This window comes from Pteropus alecto, unplaced genomic scaffold (assembly GCF_000325575.1).
Source record: "Pteropus alecto unplaced genomic scaffold, ASM32557v1 scaffold8, whole genome shotgun sequence".
Taxonomy (NCBI): Eukaryota; Metazoa; Chordata; class Mammalia; order Chiroptera; family Pteropodidae; genus Pteropus; species Pteropus alecto.
The window spans coordinates 23,873,581-23,892,020 of record NW_006494609.1 but is presented as its reverse complement, the minus strand read 5'-3'; the positions used below and the strand labels follow the sequence as shown (position 1 = coordinate 23,892,020).

General features: G+C 42.9%; 1 protein-coding gene and 1 non-coding gene across 2 annotated transcripts in view; one reads left to right on the top strand and one right to left on the bottom strand.

The window, feature by feature from the left end:
* Positions 1-15,563: 15,563 nt before the first annotated feature.
* The window catches only part of PPP1R13B (protein phosphatase 1 regulatory subunit 13B), a 46,693-nt gene continuing 43,816 nt past the window's right edge, over positions 15,564-18,440 (top strand). Inside the window, exon 1 of the mRNA XM_025042024.1 lies at positions 15,564-15,711. Coding sequence (XP_024897792.1) covers positions 15,564-15,711 — 148 coding nt within the window. The remainder of the gene's footprint in view (positions 15,712-18,440) is intronic.
* On the bottom strand, positions 16,781-16,885 carry LOC112473913. The gene has a single exon (XR_003044201.1). It is a non-coding gene; the product is annotated as a U6 spliceosomal RNA (small nuclear RNA).

Here is an 18,440-nt window from a genome sequence, read left to right as displayed (position 1 = left end):
CATGGACCGTGGCTCCACTGGGGCGCAAACCCAGGACTACTTAGCTTCTTAATCTCTAGACACTGAATCCGAGGTTGCTGGGGGTGTAGCTGTAGGCAGACAGACTGCTGGAAACAGAAAGATGCAGCTTCAAGCCCAGCCCAAGGCTGCGGTCTGAGGTCTGAGGGCGGGCAGCCAGCCTCACCTCAGTCGACAGCAAGGTGCCAGCACTGCAGACTGCACGCAAGGTGGTAGTTAATTCCTCACGGTGACTGAGTCATCAGGGAAGGAGTAGACAGCAGCTGGCACGTTTCAGGTGAGCCGTCCAGTAGGAACTTAATTTGAGCCACAAATGCGATTTTAAAGTTTCTAGTAGCCAAATAATAGAAAGAAACCAGCGAAATTAATTTTAATAATATATTTTATTGAACTCACTTTGTCTTAGATATTATTTAAACATATAGATGATATTAAAATGTTATTAGTGAGATAGTTTACATTCTTTTTTCATACTAAGCCTGTCAGATTCCAGAACATACTTCTCATTTGCAGCCTGTCTCAATTCGGCCTAGCCACATTTCCAGTTCTCAATAGCCGTGTGTGGCTAGGGGCCACATCGTATACTAAAGAATCTGTGACAACTCCTGGCACGAAGTAAGCACTGCCGATATGTGCTGTGATCCCCACATACTTATTATTCCGAAATGTCAAGTGGTTTTGATTCAGTACTGCATTTTAAAGACAGTGCTGCTTAGTTTCAGATAGGCATTTCACAAGTTGTCACAAAGAAAAAAATGTTAAATCGTAATTTTGTGAGGATACCTTCTAATTGATGACATTGGGTAATTAATTTTCTTGTTTGCTACAACATCGAGGCTGCTTAACCACCACGGAAATGGTGTAATTAATAATTAAAGGATTTAGGATTATAATTAAAATTAGGAAAAATTGGAAAGAATGCCCGCGCCCCACCCGGCTAACTCCTCGGCCTCGGCCCACGTGGTGCTTCCTTGAGAAGTCTTTCCTGACACCACCCTTCTGTGGATCTCATGGCACCCTGCACCTTCCCGTGTAGTTTCCTGGAGTCTCTTCTCTGTCTCAGCTCCAAGTGCAGTAAGGGCGGAGACGGGGCCTGTGTCGTTGACTCTGTGTGTAGCCCAAGGCCAGGTTGGGCGCCGTAAGTTTCCCTAAATGAATGAATGAATGATCCTGTAAAGGCGTCTGATTTATGTTATGTACAAGGTAACACTTTGCTTTACACTGTGGGTTTTGGCTGCTTGTGCCTGTGATACTGCAGTGACGCCATAAAACAAACTAGAGAACCTACTTTATCATCTTATGTGGTTATTTGCCTCTAGAATTGAACAAATCCTCAAATATCATTAACAGAGAATGCCTTATAGTCCAGTTGGTTTCTGATAGGAGTCCTTTTCGGAGAGTTGCTGATAACTAGATACTAAGGCTTATATGGGGTAACCGGGAGGGAAAATGAGACATTTTTACAGTACCATTAGTGGCTGCTCGTGCTTTTGGTAGGAAAGGCCAAGTAGCTAAGTCCCATGACTAAACTTAATGGAAAAATGAACTTTTGTGTCCGGCTGTTTTTGTTACGTGAAAACTTATTAAAGTCTCTTAATCTGAAGCTTTACGTTAATGATACAGGAGAAGAACTGGTTTCTAGCAGTTTGAGGTATTGGCTAGTATTCAGAGAAGTCTGGCGCTAGAGCTCACTGAGGTCAGAACCCTGTACTACTGCGGAGTCAGACAGGACAAGACTATAGACTCAGGGCCTTTCGTTTTTTGGAGGCTCAAACAGGCATTTAGATCTTTGTAAAATCTCACTGCCTCTCGCTCCCCTCCCCAAGAGGTACCTAGCATAATCTACGTTTAAGTGCCTCGTACTTTTGTTTTGAATCTTCAGTTACCTGTGGGCCGAAGCCTTATTAGTTTGTCATAAAACCATGGTTTACGATCTCTGTACTACAAAGCGAGGAGGGGCCAGACAAATAACCGCTAAGATCCTTCCTTGTGCTAACTTATTCTGACGTGTTGGGGCTGGGTAGAGGGCCCTGCATATTAGGGAAGCTCCTGGAGAAGCAGGTGGGCTCTGAGCTTGAGCTGCACAGTCTGAGATGGAGAGAAGCCGAGTGCCCCGGGCCGAGCTGAGTGGGATGCAGGGTGTTGGATCCGTAGCTACAACAGATATGCTCGTGCCCCTACTGTGTGCCAGGGCATTATGAAAAATGTGAATGGCGTAGTAGGGAAGGTAAACATAGCACAAAAAAGGTGACATTCAGCAGATGTTTACAAAACAAATATTTGTTAACTTTTATAACATGCCAGCACGGTGCTAGGCATTGGAGACTTAAAGACATTGACGCAGTGCCTTCCAGGGGGCCGTAGTCTAGTTGATGGCAACATGCAGAACAGGCACATCGTGGGGCAGGAGCGTTGGAAAACGCAGACCTTGGAATCAAGTGGGCCTGGTTCCAGCCCTGTCCCTGCCACTTACTAGCTGGGGGACCTTAGACAAGTTACATAACCCGTTGGAGCTTGTCTCCTTTCTGTAAAGACGAGTGTAACACTGCCCGTCTCTGAATGGACTACGGTGTGGCCATATCGAAAATAATATATAGCCCAAAAAAGAATGAAGCGGAACTGTGTGTTCTCATGGAAAAATGCCCAAAATATAGCGTTGGCTGAGAAAAACAACATTACACTTAATGTGATCTCACAGTAAAAAGAAGAAGAGAGTTTCATGGTCTAGAGAAAGGTTTGAAAGGATGTGTGCCAGCTGTTTAAAAGTGTAGGCCGTTCGGGGAACTATTATTTCCTCTATCGTTAAACTGTTAAAAAATTATATCTTAATTTTCCACCTAAAAAATAATAAAGATAATAGTTAAAAAGAAGTCAAAACCCTTCTTCCCAGGATTTCTGAGAGGGTTAAACAATCTGTCTGGAGGATGCTGAGCACGAGGTGTCGCACGGCGTGTCTGTAAGCCATCGTCCTTATTGCCCCAGCTGGGCCGGCCGCTGAGGAGGAAGGCTGCGGGCTGCAGGACCCTCAAAGGTGGAAGCTGGGTTCTGAGGCTAGAGTTTCCAAGGCCAGTCGATTCTTCAGGAGCAGGGTCTCGGTCGTCTGGTGGGGCTCAGATCTGGGGATGAACTTTCCCCAAGTCCGTGAACTTTCCCCGGCCTTGGCTGAGAGAAAAGGGCCACAGCCGGGTCCGGTGTGCCACGCGCACTCCAACCCTCGCCATCCCCTCCCCTCCCCTCATGCTCTTGAGAATCTAGAAGCATCGTCCACCTCACTCTGAAGGGCGGGAGAGAGGTGGCCTGCCAGCTTGTGATGCCTGGGCCATGTGGCATAGTAGGCTTTTGGAGTCCTTCTCAATTTCGATTAGGACCTTGAGCGAGGTGTCACGCCTGTCTTGACCCTGCCTCTCTGACAGCCTGTGACTATAAAATGGGATTGACGCTCCTTTCTCTGTGACTTGACCATCATACAGGGTTCTTTCCTTGTTCCTGCTGGAGAAAAGACTGGAGAAGAATTATTTTTTGAGGTGGGATTGAGGGGGCCTCTTACAGGGCTTACTTTTCATCCGCTGGTAAAGCAGATGGCACGAACCTTGATGAAAAAGGGATCAGTTCTGTGGGGTTTTGTTTTCTCTTTAGACCTGATTTGTAAAACGTTTGTTGCTTGGTGGCACTCCTCGCTGGAGCGCGTTGTCGTGGGTGAGACAGTGTGGTTTCCCACAGCGAGAATGGCGTCGGGCGCCCGCACGTGCAGGTGTGCCAGGGGCGTCTTGATTTTTGCCTGTTGTCCTGGCCGGTCTCTCTGTTAGCTCCTTTTTTCACTTAAAGTGGCCACATTTGTTCTTAATTATATGGTCATCTCAATTACTACATCCCAGTTGAATGCCTTGGACTTATTAACAAAATTATGTCACTTAGCTTACGTTTTCCAGAATCCCATTGATATTTATGGAGCCCTCATAATATTTTCAAAGCATATTATGGGTCTATTTTATGATCAGCTACCGTTCATAATTTGCACTTAACGATGTGTCCCTGTGTAAATTTTATTTCGTGATTCTCTTTTGTGACTTAATTTCAATTAATTTCTATTATTTTGTTTTTTCATTTCTATCATTTTAAAAGTCCTGGGTTTTTCCCTAACGTTTTCAGTGCCCCAAATTGTTGTCAGTTATTTAAATACGGGAGAAGAAATGAGATTTGAGAGAACGTTGTATGGCAGGCTTCTTGCTAGACATTTTACAGACCTTCTCATTTAATATTAAATAAACAGTGTAACTAGATAAACCGCCGAGAGGAGGCAGCCTGCAGGGCTGAGAATCGAGAGACCTGATTTCGGTCTGGGTTTTGTTACTAGATTTATTACTAGATTTATGTTAAGATTTATTAGCCTTGACAAATTATTTCCTTCTCTGGGCTTCTGCTTCCTCCTTTGTAAAATGGTGAAAGGTGGTGGTTAGATTAAGTTCCTTCTGGCTGTAAGATTTGATGACTGATCTTTAAGATAGCCTTAATTCAAAACTCTCTGCATATCCTTTTTAATTGCGTTGAATACTTACAAAAGGATTAAGAAGCTTAATCTACCCTAAGATTTAAGAAGCTTAGATGTACTCTAAAATAACTCAAAACACCTAAAATATTTTCCTCAAACAACTTTAGTGACTATTGGGGGCGGAGGGGAGGCACCTGTATGCAGTGCTCTCAGATTTGCAGCTTAAAATGTATGCTTTGACTAGGACTAGTGGGAATGTTACCTTAGGGAACACAATGTTTTATTTTTGTATTAAAATATGGATGATTGTGAGAGCATCCTGCGTGCTGAGCCAACGATAATATGTTAAGTATTTTGGGACCAGAGGGGAAAGAAGACATTTTGGCATCGTAGGACGACAATAAGACCAAAGGAAAGATGATCTTGCCAACCTGAGCCCCATTTTCTCTCCTCTTCCGAGTGGAAACAGCCAGAGCTTTCAACTCGGTCCAGAGCTGAGGCCCTCGACCCTGTGGGGTGGAGGGAAGGGAGGGGTTCTCCGTAACAGGGCAGTCCCAGCTTCTCTTGCCTCGTCGAGGAGTTGCTGGGACCCAAGCCGCGTTCTTGCTGACCGTGTGAAAGTGCTTGTTCTTTTCCCTTTCTGAGGACGCGCAGCTTCTCGAAAATATCAACGTTCAGAATTCCAGCCGTTCTCCCAAATAGAGGCTGTTGTTTGGAAAGGTAAATAATAATAAGTAGCCTAATGTTTCAATAAGTGATGGAATGTATAATTCCCTCTTCAGAAGGAATGGTGTGGAAGTTTGGAAATTGTGCACAGGCAGGTAAAGCTCTCTGATATCTGAGCGGACGCAAACCTCAGGACCCAGGTCAGGTCAGAAACAGAGGTGACTTCATCAGAGTGGGAAGGCCTGTTTTCATTGCAGCCGTTCTTAGCAGGGGTGGTTTTGCCCGGAGGCGGTCTAGGCCGTTGAGCGCATTCATCTCTGGATTTGATAATGAATCTACTAATTCACTCTTTTATATCCTAACCTATGTTTACTTATCACAGGGACGTGTCCATTGTATGTATAAAGTGGGTTCTTCCATTTTAAAGAATAGTTTGATTTTATGTTCCTATCTTATAACTTTTGGGTAAAGATTGTTTCTTATAGTTTCATAAAGATGAGAAACTTGAATAGCTACATTTTTTTTTTTTTTTAAGTGATCATGAATTTAAGCACTGTTTTGTTCCTGAGCTACTGGAGTAGAAACTTAAGCTTTGGACTCGGACACTGTGAGTCAGACACTCTGGTACTTCTTAGTCATGTGACCAGCCAGTCCTTCAGTCTGTCCGCAGTGACAGGGCCATCCTAGCACCTGCTTTATCGGCCCGTCGGGAGAGCCCAGTGACATCATGTGGGCCGGCAAAGGGCCCGTGTGCTAGCACAGTAAGACCTGGAACAGTAGCCACTTTTATAATCAATAAATTATGAAACTCCTTTGATGTTTAGTATGTTGTTATGAACTTCATTCTGATTTTAGGCATATAAAATGTCAATACTAGCAGAATTTGAAAAAAAAAAAGACCATGGTAGCTGTATATGCACCATTTTCTTAAGCATTTCTCAAGGCATTTATTGTGGAAACTTCTGTAAAAGCTTTCAGGTTTCACTTTTTAAAGTTGATAACATAGCTTAGGCAAGTCTTTTTTTTTTTTTTTAATAACAGGTTTTATATGGAGATGAGTAAATTAATGTCCAGTTTTCCTTTTCATAGTGATTTTTAGATCCTGGTTAGAGTCATTATGGAACAATGCTAACACTGGACTTTTTCTTCTTGGGACTCACCTAATTAGGTGAAACTCTATCCGCCATATCACTCCGCTGTAACAACAGTGGTCTGTCTTGTTTCATTAGGATGTTTTATCATGGTTCATGTCATTAGCGCCTGAATTTAGATTCCACCGGGCCTAAGGGACATCTGTTTAAGTATTTTTTCTTTGTAAATGGTATAGATAATTTCCAGGCACTGGGACTTTTGTTTTCTACACTTCAGTTTTGCTTAGTTTTCTAAAGATGAGAGACATTTTAAGAATGGTAACTTGGAGCATTTTAAACAAATTCAAAGTAGCATCCTGGTTTTTAAGAGCAGGCTGGAATCTGAAAGAGAAAATGGAGCCATTTAAAAAAGATAGGAGTGCTGTTAGACTTACTTTTCCTTTGTAAATCACATTCTCATTTTCTATCAGACAAATAGTATTTACTATCATGTCTCAAAACACATGATTATATTAAAGAGTTTTTCAGAGACGTAATTTTGCTGATTATCATTGTTGTTTCAAGCTTTGTTTCCTGCTGGCAAAAGGATTAGTACTCAACTTTTGCTATTGACAGATGGGATAAAACAGGATTTGTACAATTATAAATGTTTATTACTTGAAAAAAGAAAAATATATACAAGGAAATGATATAATGTTTATTTAAAGTTGTTTACATTGGGAAAAATATTTTACTGATTGCATAGGTTGAACAATTGGCATAGCTAGATTTTTTTAAAGAACAGTTTTATTGATATATAATTCACAGCCTCTGGCAACCACTAATCTTTCAGTGTCTATGGATTTGCCTTTTCTGGGTGTTTCATGTAAATGGACGCATACGGTGTGGGCCTTTTGTATCTGCCTTCTTTCATTCGGCATGATGTTTCAGGAGCTCACCCATGTAGCATTCATTTCATTCCGTTTTATGACCAAGGTAACATTCCCTCGTGTAGAAAGATATGCCACATTGTGTTTATCCACTCATCAGTTTGGGCTGTTGCCACTTTTTGGCTATTATGAATAATGCTGCTATAAATATTTGTGTTCAGATGTTTGTGTAGACATATTATTCTCTTGGATATGTATCTAGGAGTAGAGAGATGTTTTCTTATTAATACATATAAGAATATATTTTCTTAAATTTTACAAAGAAATATGTAGGAAGAGGAAGCCTTATTCTGAGAATTGTTGGTACACCTAATTTAAATTTTGAAAGGTCAAGAACATTTAATTAGAACGTCTGTATAGTTTTAGCGAGATAATCTTTATACTTGATAAAGTAGAAAAATGTATGGTTCTTTGTTCTGATTTCCTTGTATAATGAGTAACTGCATTTCAGATAATGTCAGCTATAAAAACTAGATAAAACTGGGTTAATTGAGAGGTTATTAAATAATGGGGAGTATATTGTAAGTAGGAAGGTTTTTATGAAAACTTTTGCTGTCTTTTTTATTTCGAAGTAGTTTAAAGTAGTGGTTCAGCTCGTAGCTTTGGAGTCAGACCAGGGTCAAATCCCGCTCTGGTATTTATTAGCTCGGTGACTGTGAAGAAGTTATTTAACTTCTCCAAGCCTCCTTTTTCTAATCTGTAAAATTAAGGGCGGTGTCTGCCTCACAAAGTCGGTGTGAGAATTGAATGCATGAAGTGCATATCCCAGTACCTGGTCATAAGCACCAATAAATGGGGATGGCAGCGCCTTTCTCGCCCAGCGGAGGGATTTTTCAGTGAGTCGTGGTGGGTTTCCCGAGGCCCCTGGAGCAGTGTCTTTCAGACTCCTTGCTTCTCTCACTTGGCACGACCCACACTAAGCAGCACCTCTTTCAAGGCGGCCGAGCCATCCACACACATCCACACACACGTATCTGTGTATGTGGGTACTCGTAGCCAGAATGTCAAGAGACAACACTGTCCTTTACCATGTGTGGTGTACTATTTTTGATTTTAAATTAATAGACTTTGTTTTTTAGAGAAGTTTTAGGTTTACAGAAAAAACGAGCCCCACGAGTTTCCCGTTATTAACGTCTTGTGTTAGTGGGGTGCCTGTGTTACAACTGATGAGCTCGTGTCAATACCTCCTTAATAACTAAAGCCTATAGTTTGCATGGGGTTCCCAGTCTGTGCTGTACAGGTCTGTGGCTTTCAACGATACGTAATGTCATTTATCCACCACTGTAGCCTCAGACAGTAGTGTCACTGCCCTAAAGACCGCCTGTGCTTCGCTCACTCATCCCGACCCCTACAGTTTTTCCTTTTCCAGAATGTCATATCGTTGGAATCATATAGTGTGTAGCCTTTTCAGACTGGTTTCTTTCACTTAGCAAGATGTGTTTACATTTCCTCCATGTCTGTCTGTGACTTGATAGCTCACTTCTTTTTATCACTGAATAATATTCCATTGTCTGGATTTACCACCATTTATCCATTCACCTACTAAAGAATATCTTGGTGGCTTCCAAATTTAGCAGTTATGAGTAAAGCCGCTATAAGCATGCGTGTCTAGGTTTTCGTGTGGATATATTTTCAGTTCATTTGGGTAAATACCAAGGATCTCAGTTGCTGGATCCTATGGTAAGATTCTGTTTAGTTTTGTTAGAAACTGCCAGATTGTCTTCCAGTGACTGTACCATTTTCTGTTCCCACCAGCCGGTCCCCGTTGCTCCCCGTTGGGTCTGGGTGACTTCTGCCAAATATCACAGAAGTGTGATGGCCTCCTGACTTTCACATTAACATTTTTAAAAGATTTTTTTTCTTCTTTCTGATGTGGGTTAACTCAGTGACTTAGAAGGGTAAAGTATTAGCCATCTTTTCCTTTGGAGACCTCGAAGATGAGAAGGCAGGCGCCTGCCTCTCACTTCTTGCCCTGTTGTAAGAAGAAACCGAGTGTACTTGGGGGAGTTTACTGCGTGTGCTGTGCTGGGTGCTGCTCCAGGCACCGGGGACGCAGCAGTGAACCGACTAAAACTCCTACTCTCAAGGCGCATACGTTCTGGGGGGAGGAGACAGGATAAGCTGACACCACGCGTTAGGTGGCGGGAGGGAGCACTTAGAAGGAACGAATAAGACTCGGGGTGGGGGTGGAGGCTGAGAGCATTGGAAGGGGTCGGGGCGCGCGAGGTTGGTGGGGGAGCGCTCCCCTGGGAGGCCGCGGTGGGAGAGTCAGAGGCGTGGAGTGCGGGGGCGGGCAGAGGCCCTGAGAAGGGAGGGTCGTGAGAATGCCAGCGTGACCGGAGCAGGGGACGAAGGGAGGGGCAGGGGGAGGCGACCGGGGCAGGGGGAGGTGACCGGAGCGGCGCGTATGTGGGGTGCAGGTCACGTTGGGCCTTGTGCACCAGACTTCGGGCTTTGGGATTTACCCTGAGGGACACTGGAAACCACTGGAGGGTTTTGAGTGAAGAGTGACCGTCTGAAGGGCAGGAGAGGCTGCGAGGGGGCGGGGGCCAGGGAGGCCGGTGGGCACGAGCGGTCAGATCTGAGTGACTTCGGAGTCAGGGTTGATGGTGTCGCCAGTGCGTCGTTTGCGAGCATGACAGGGAAGGGGCCGCCGCTGGATGTCCGTCTGGCTCGTGCTCCTGCTCTGGTGCGTGGGCGCCACGCCCGCCCCTGGCCTTTGCTTTTCTGTCCCTGGGAGAGGCCCTCTGCTGGCCTTAGACTTGTGGCCCTGGGAAAGCTGTCCCCTTTCCCCACCCCACCTGACCCCTTCTGTGGCTTTCATCTGCTGTTTGCTCCGAAGCCAGCAAGTACGTTTTACAAGTCCCTGCAGTTTGGTGTCCCTTTATTGATCTCGTTTCTCCTCAGTTATCTTGTTACCCTGAGTTCCGGTCCACTGGACGCTGCAAGTAGGTGGGGTTGGTGAGCGTGGGGTGTGACGCTCCCGTGAGTGAGTCGGGGCCACAGGAGGCCGACACACGTCCTAAAGGGTGTCCCACTCCTTGAGACGCCAAGACCGGAGGAGGCGAGGGAGCAGCCTCCCCGGGCTGTGCCAGTGACACCGGCGACACCGGTGGCCGAGCCACGAACGGAGCTGGAGTTCCGTACCCCCGGCTGCTTCCTGCCACAGCAGCAGAGTCCCTTATTTCCCTTTCTGGACTTTTATAGTTCCTACTTTTTAAAAACAGCTCTATCGAGGTATAATTTATATACCATAAAATTCACTCATTTTAAGAGAACAATTTAACGATCTTAGTAAATTTGCAGAGTTGTGTGACCATTACCACTATAATTTTAGAACGTGTCTGTCACCCCAAGAAAGAAATTTTGTGCCTATTTGCAGTCACTCCTCATTTCATCTCACTCCTGTCTCTGTGGATTTGCCGATTACAGACATTTCACATAGATAGAATCACACGCTGTGTGGTCTTTTGTGTCTGGCCCTTTGACCTAACTGTTTTCAGGGCCCATGTTGTCGCCTGCGTTAGCGCTTTGCTCCTTTTTATGGCCGGATAACATTCCATTGTACAACAAACCACATTTTCTTTACCCGTTCATTGGTTAATGCACATTTGGGTGGTTTTCACTTTTTAGCTACTATGAATAATGCTATGAACATTTGCATGTGAGACTTTGTGTGGACGTATAGTTTTATTCTTTTCGGAAGGTACCTAGGAGCGGAATTGCTGGGTTATATCGTAAATCTATGTTCACCATCTTAAGAAACCGCCGAGTGTTTTTTCAGAATGACTGTAGCGTCTGCATCTCTGCTGCCCGTGCGCGAGGACTTTAGCTCTTCCACATCCTCATCAGCAGTTGTCATCGCCTGTTTTTTCGCTTGTAGGACAGTTCCTTTTTTTCTCTTCCATTCTGGGTGGTTCTCTCTCCCTCACCCCGCCTTTACTGAGATATAATTGACACATACCATTGTGTACAGTGATGATGTGATGCATGTATATATTGCAGATAGTTCCTATTTTTTAATGGGTCATACATCCCTAATTTGTGCTTTGCTTGATTTTCTTAGACCAAGAACATCTTTTAAATACCAAGTTTGTAAACATTTTAAAAGCTCTATGTAGATATTTAAATGAGTGATTGATTCCAGTTGATTCTTTTCATAGCTCAGACATTCTTGAAAGTAAGGATGAGGTGACCTCTTAAGTTACTGACATGGTTCTGCGCGGCCTGCCCGCCAGGCCTCCTCCATCCTCCATCCTCCATCCTCCATCCTCCATCCCCCATCCTCCAGCCCCCAGCCCCCATCCTCGAGTACCACTCACGTCCTCCATCCTCCATCCCCCATCCCCCATCCCCCATCCTCCATCCTCCAGCCCCCAGCCCCCATCCCCGAGTACCACTCACCTGTCCCGCGCTCTACTCGGGCGCTTCGTCAGAGAACGCATGTCCTCCCTCGGTGGCCTTGTGATCCTGGGCTTTTCAGAATTCTTTGTAAATACAAATATGTGCAGCTCGTTGACACACTTAGATGATTTCAGGTAACGGGTCATAACTCACTCCTCTGAGTCGCAAGTACTGTTTCAGTGGGAGACGTAATCACGAAATCCACTGATAATTTAGTGTAAGAATGTTGTACTAAAAATAGTCACAGTGTGTCACAGGAGAGCAGAGGAGGCTCTGTCCCAGATCGGGGCAGGATGAGTAGACAGTAGGGTCAGGAAATATTTCTGAAAGGAGGCGGACATTTGGGCGCGATGGGGAAGGGTGAGCAGGGCTGGGACGGAGGCAGCAGTCTGAGGAAGGCGTGAGTAGGACATCATGTCCTCACATGCTTGTTACAGCACAAGAGTATACATCTGAGCATGTTTCCCTAACTGTAGTGAACCAGATCTTTTGTTTTCAACATATTAATCTTTTAGGAAGATTAAACATTAACTTCTTTTTACCTTTAGCAGTTTCTTTTGTTCGTTTAATCCTTAACCCTATTGAGTTTCATCTCTATTTTAAACATACTATTAAGAAAGGAAAAATGACACTAATTAGATTGACACACTATCAATTGTAAGATATACTTAGATTTCAGAGATGTTACAATATAAACAAAGTGCTTCTAGAATCAATACTATATGATATTTGTGTTGGAGATTTTTTTTTTAAGCTAAAGAAATCTTGCTGGAATAACAGTAGCGGTCACATGTCTTTTCAACTTTAATTTTAGTGATGCTTTGGGCGGGGCGGGGGGGTGGTTATGTACCAGCCAGGTCAATGTCAGCTTAATTTATCTTGAAAGTTTTTAAATCTGTCATGATTATAATGAAATTAACTTTGATTGAATAATAGAGGGGGAACATGAATTTTGCTAAGATTGGGAAAAATAGGATTTACTAGCGACTACAAAATAGAATTAAAAAGTGAAGTGATGTTTAATGACTTTTGCATAAGTTTTCTGGGAGTTCTTAGCTTTTAAAAATCAATGTTCAGACTCACAGCTCTGCCAGTCTGCCTCTCCTCCCCCTCCCCCGTCACGTTGAACTTGGTCATGAGCTGGGAAGTCTCGGTAATTCAGAGTGCCCCAAAACAGTGTTTGGTGATTGTTCATTCTGACAGCAGGTTCCTAAAGGACTCTACTTTTCAGAGCAAGTAAGCACAAGTCGTGCCGCCCGCGTGCGACAGGGCTGCTCGGTGCCCGTGGGTGGGGAGGGAGAGCATGCAAGACACTGGTTCTGGCCAGAGCCCCGTCTTGCAGAAGCAAACGATTATGTAAGTGGCTGCTAGCTTACAGTGCTGAGGACAAACCATGGGCTACTGTGGTAGGCACGGGGGCAAGGGGTGAGGGTGACAGACGGAAGAGCTGAGGGGACAGGGCGCTCTACCCGTTACTAGCGAGCTGTAGTAAGAGCACTTGACAAGGCATTAACATATTTTCACTAATTTGAAATTTTGCTCTAAAAAGCATGGCTTGGGAAAATATATTATTAGATCTTGAAAAGCTAGGCTTTGAGATCACATGGGAAAATATTTACCATTAGTAGTGTGAAATAAGTGCATATAAACAAGAATAAAAATATATTTCCTTTGTTCAGGCCCTTTCAGTCCTGGACTTGTCTGCACCAGAGCTAGGAATTACCTATTTTATTCCGAATTCTATAGATTCCAGGCCATTTATTTCAGTATTCAAAAGCCCCCAGTTTTAAAAATAAATTCTTCTTATGGGTTAATGAGCAGAAATAACTTTAATTTCTTAGAAAATAGAAATGTGTTTATAATATCCAAGAGGAACTGAAGGAACAAATGCATGCTCATTGAACAGACTGGATATATCTTACTTAGATTTTGTGCAGTATTTTCTCAGCTCAGTGGTATGGTGGAGGTTTTACATCTGTGTGTCATTCATGGCGACAACCAGATCGTGGTGTGCCTGCCGTGTGCCAGACACTGATGAGGCCGTGGGAGATGGAAGTCTGAAGAGAATCGCCTGGAGGAGCGTCGAGCCTGGGGAGGGGCGGGAGACGGGCTAATGCCGTGATGTAACAAAGACACCTGTGAGCAGTTCCCGGATCACAAAGGAGGGACTGTGTATCCTCCCTGGTGAGGAGGTGGAGAAGGGGGCTTTGGCAGAGGTGGTAGCAAATGAGCTGAGTTGCGAAGGGTGAATAGGAGTTTTCCGGCAAAGAGGAAGGACGCTTTGGCAGGCGGACAGCAGCCTGAGAGATCTTGATTGGAGTTCAGGGAACAAGGTCAAGGTTCCGTGCAGGCAGCCACTGGGACTGGAAGGCTAATGTTGCTGGATCTCATAATATATCCCATTGATCTATTTGTGTGCTAGGAGGGTTGTGAGCAATCAGATTTGCAGTTTATCCTGTAGCGTTGGCTTTCTCAGAAGGTATTCTGTGGAAATCCAAGCCCTACGAGTCTCTGGGGGAAAAAAGTGTACTTTAGCAGTACAGCATTAGACTCTACGTGCTAGGTAAAGACACCTGTTTCATGTTTATATTCCAGAAAAAAATGTTCTGGGAAAGGGCTGCTGTTGGGCCTTGCAGAGCTCCTGAGTGTTTTAATCCGGGGAGTGACTTCACTTGATTGACATTTAGAAAATAAACTGGCAGAAGGGTAGGTAGGTGGGGGGAGATTTGTGACAAGGAAACCAGTTTGTAGCTGTTTTCAGTTTCAGTTCTGTAAAATTGGTCATTGATATAAAATTGGTCATCTAATTCCTAAGATGTTTAATCTTAGGAAATTAGAGTACTTCTAAGAAAAAATATTTTAACAACGAACTCAAATACTTAGTTGACAGATGAGATTTTTAAGAGGAGAATTTGGGGCAAATGCAGATTTTGTTGCTGATTTTGATCAAAGATTAAACAGAAATACTTTATAATAATGCTGTCTGATGAAAGAAAATCTTTGGTTTAAATTGTACTTAAGGAGTATATTTAAAAAAAAAAATTCCTTCCAGTATAATCTCTCCAGATCTTAGATCAAAGTGGGGTAGGCTTTTTTAAAGACAAAAAATGCTAGGCATTTTTTATTTTTTAGTTTTTCAAATATATTGTAATGTGTTTTTATATTTAAGGTCCATTTGCATTTCTTTTACTGTGATATATTATTATCTCAGCCAGTTTTTTAAAATAAATTGGAATTTTGATCTTTTTGTTACACTTTTAGGAGCCCTTTATGTATTAAGGAGATTAGCCTTTTATTTGTAATATGAGTTGCAAATAGTTTTCTCTTAGTTGTCTTTTTTGCTTTGTAAAATTACTTGAATATATGCGTAATTACTTGAATATATAAAATTTTTAATGGTGTCTGGGTTTTGAGTCATAGAAAGGGCTTCTGTACTCCAAGGTTAAAAAAGGAACTTACACAGTTTTATCCTAGAACTTTTATAATTTTATGATTTATATTGACATATTTGACCTAGTAGGAATTTATGCTAGTGTATGATGCACAGATGAATCCATTTTTTTCCAGATGGGTATTTGAATTGCTCAAACATCACTTATTGTACAGTCTCTTTCCTCCTCAATGTTGAGATATCGCCTTCATCATTTACTGTTTTCCGTTTCAGGGTTTCATATGTCCCATTGATCTATTTATGTGCTAGTGCTGTAGTATTTTGAGGCTTTATGATATCTGGTAATGCTAATCTTCTAATACGGAATTTTCGGAATTTTCCTTTTTTTACAGGTTAATTTTTCTACATGAACTTTAAAATCAGCTTATATATTTCCAAAAACTAATCCTGCAGGCATTTTGGGCAGAGCAGGGGGCGGGGGTGGCAGTGGGGAGGAGGGGCGATCACTTTCAGTTTACAGATTAATCTCCTTATGATAATGCCTCTAGTCGTAGCTTTAATCTTTTCTCTTACAGATGATATTAACCGTCTTCTTGAGCAACAATGAACAGATTTTGACAGAAGTTCCTATAACACCAGAAACAACATGTCGAGATGTCGTGGAATTTTGCAAGGAACCTGGAGAAGGCAGTTGCCATCTGGCTGAAGTGTGGCGGGGGAATGGTATGTATTAGGCTCTGTAACGGCTACTGGCACATGAAATTTAATATGTATCAAATGCAGAATATTGTTTCTGATTCTTAGCTATCTGTGCTTAGAAGGAATTGAGTGATGAAAATATAAACTAGCATTATATTACATGGGGACAGGATTTTCAGGTGCTTTTGTGGAAAAGCACGTGGTGTGATTTGAGGCCGACTGCAGCCGTCTATGGTAGGTAGCGGGGGGGCCCCGATCCACGCTGGACGACAGTGCCCTGTTTGCTGAGGCCGGGCAGCGCCTTGCTTCCCACACCTCCAGTGGCTCATCTGTTTTTCTTTTCTCCGTGATAACTTTGTGAAGGCAGAAACATTATTGTGTTTCCCGTGTACAAAACCCTTTAAATACTAGGCCCTCCATGAATATTTGTGTATTAAAGTGAAAAGAGTAAATACTGGCGCTTACATTTAAGGACTTTGTCAGCAAGCTGGTCAGTGCAGGTAATGTGATTCCTCAATACAGCAAACTGTGGAGTCCTTTGGACGCCAAAGCAGGGGTTGAGTTTAGATAGGATGGGGCACACTAAGCCAGGGGAGCGATGCGAAGGTCGGACAGGAGAATATGAGCATGGTGTGCTCCGAAGGCGCTCCTGGGGCGGGGGGTGCGCTACTCGGGGGCGCTGCTGGGGAAGGCAGGCGTCAGGGTAAAGACTAGACTGGCTGGCGCAGAGTCTGCAGCACGCGGGGGTAACTGGGCTGGAGGGGTCTGTACTGGAAAGTAAGAGAACGCTCAGTTGGAACATTTGGAGTTCAAGGTGATAATGAGATAAGCATCCAGTGGAATTATTTAAAGGGCCCTTAGGGATAATCAGTGAATTTGACATTTTTTAATTTTTAAATTGAGGTGTAATTGACAACATGATATTAGTTTCAGGCGTACAGCATAACGATTCGATATCTGTGTGTATATTTTACAAAATGATCACCATAAGTCTGGTTAACCATAGTTACCCTCCGTCACCATACACAGTTACAGAGTTTTTTTTCTTGTGATGAGAACTTTTAAGATCGTAGCAGATTTCAAATATGCAATAAAAAGTACGGAATGCTTCACGGATTAGCATGTCATCTTTGCACAGGGCCATGCTCGTTTCTCCGTATTGTTCCAATTTTAGTGTATATGCTGCCAAAGTGAGCGCTCTTTTAAATTTATTTTAATCATAGTTTACGTGCAATATTATATTAGTTTTAGACGTATAACATAGCGATTAGGCATTTACATACCTTATGACGTGCTCCCCACGGTAAGTCTAGTGCCACCTGACGCCCCACGTGGTTATTCCAGTGTTAGTGACGGTGTTCCCTGTGCCGTCCCTTACGTCTCCGTGACTTTTTATAACTGGCAATTCGTACTTAATCCCCTTCACTGTTTTTGTCTACTCCCTCTCCCCGCTCCTGGCAGCCATTAGTTCATTCTCTGTATCTGAGTTTCTCTTTTGTTTTGTTTGTTCATTTGTCTTTTAGGTTCCACATATAAGGGAGATCACATGGTGTTTGTCTTTCTCTGTCTGACTTACTTCACTTAGCATAATACCTTCTAGGTATTATACCCTCTAGGTACATGTCACAAATGGCAAGATTTCATTCTTTTTTATGACTGAGTAATATTCCATTGTATGTATGTACCGCCTCTTCTTTATCCATTCATCTAGCGATGGGTGGACACCTAGGTTGCTTCCATATCTTGGCTGTCATTAAATCATGCTGCAGTGAGCGTAGGAGAGTATATATCTTTTCAAATTAGTGTTTTCGATTTCTTCAGATAAATAGAAGTGGGATTGCTGGGTCACGTAGTAGTTCTATTTTTAATTTCTTTATTAGGAATCATAATATTCTTTGTTGTCTTTTTTGACAGTAGCCATTCCGACAGATGTGAGGCGATATCTCACTGTGGTTCTAATTTGCATTTCCCCGAGGATTAGTGATGTTGAGCATCTTTTCACATGCCTGTTGGTGATCTGTATGTCTTCTTTGGAGAAATGCCTATCCATTTTTTAATTGGACTGTTGGTGTTTGATGTAGAGTTGTATGAGTTCTTGATATATTTTGGATATTAACCCCTTATCGGATATATCATTTGCAAATACCTTCTCCCACAGTAGGTCGCCTTTTCGTTTGGTTGATCGTTTCCTTTGTGGTGCAAAAACTTTTTTGTTTGTTGTAGTCTCATTTGTTTATTTTTTCTTTTGTTGTCTTTGCCCTAGGAGACATATCCAAAAAGATATTGCTGAGAGTGATGTCAAAGAGTTCACTGCCTGTGTTTTCTTCTAGGAGTTTTATGGTTTCAGGTCTCATACTTAAGTCTTTAATCCATTTCGAGTTTATTTTTGTATGTGCTTTAAGAAAGTGCTCTAGTTTTTTTCTTTTTTTCATATATCTGTCCAGCATCATTTATTGACAAGACCGTCATAACCCAGTTGTATATTCTTGCCTCCTTTGTTGTAGATTAACTGACCGTATCGGCGCAGGCCTATTTCTGGGCTCTCTATTCTGTTCCATCGATCTAGCGTCTGTTTGTATGCCAGTACCATGCTGTTTGGATTACGAAAGCTTTGTAGCATAGTTTGATATCAGGTAGTGCGACACCTCCAACTTTGTTCTTTCTCAGTATTGCTTTGGCTATTTGGCTGTTGCTTTGGGGTTTCAAATAAAAGTTAGTATTATTTATTCTAGTTCTATGAAAGATATGCCGTT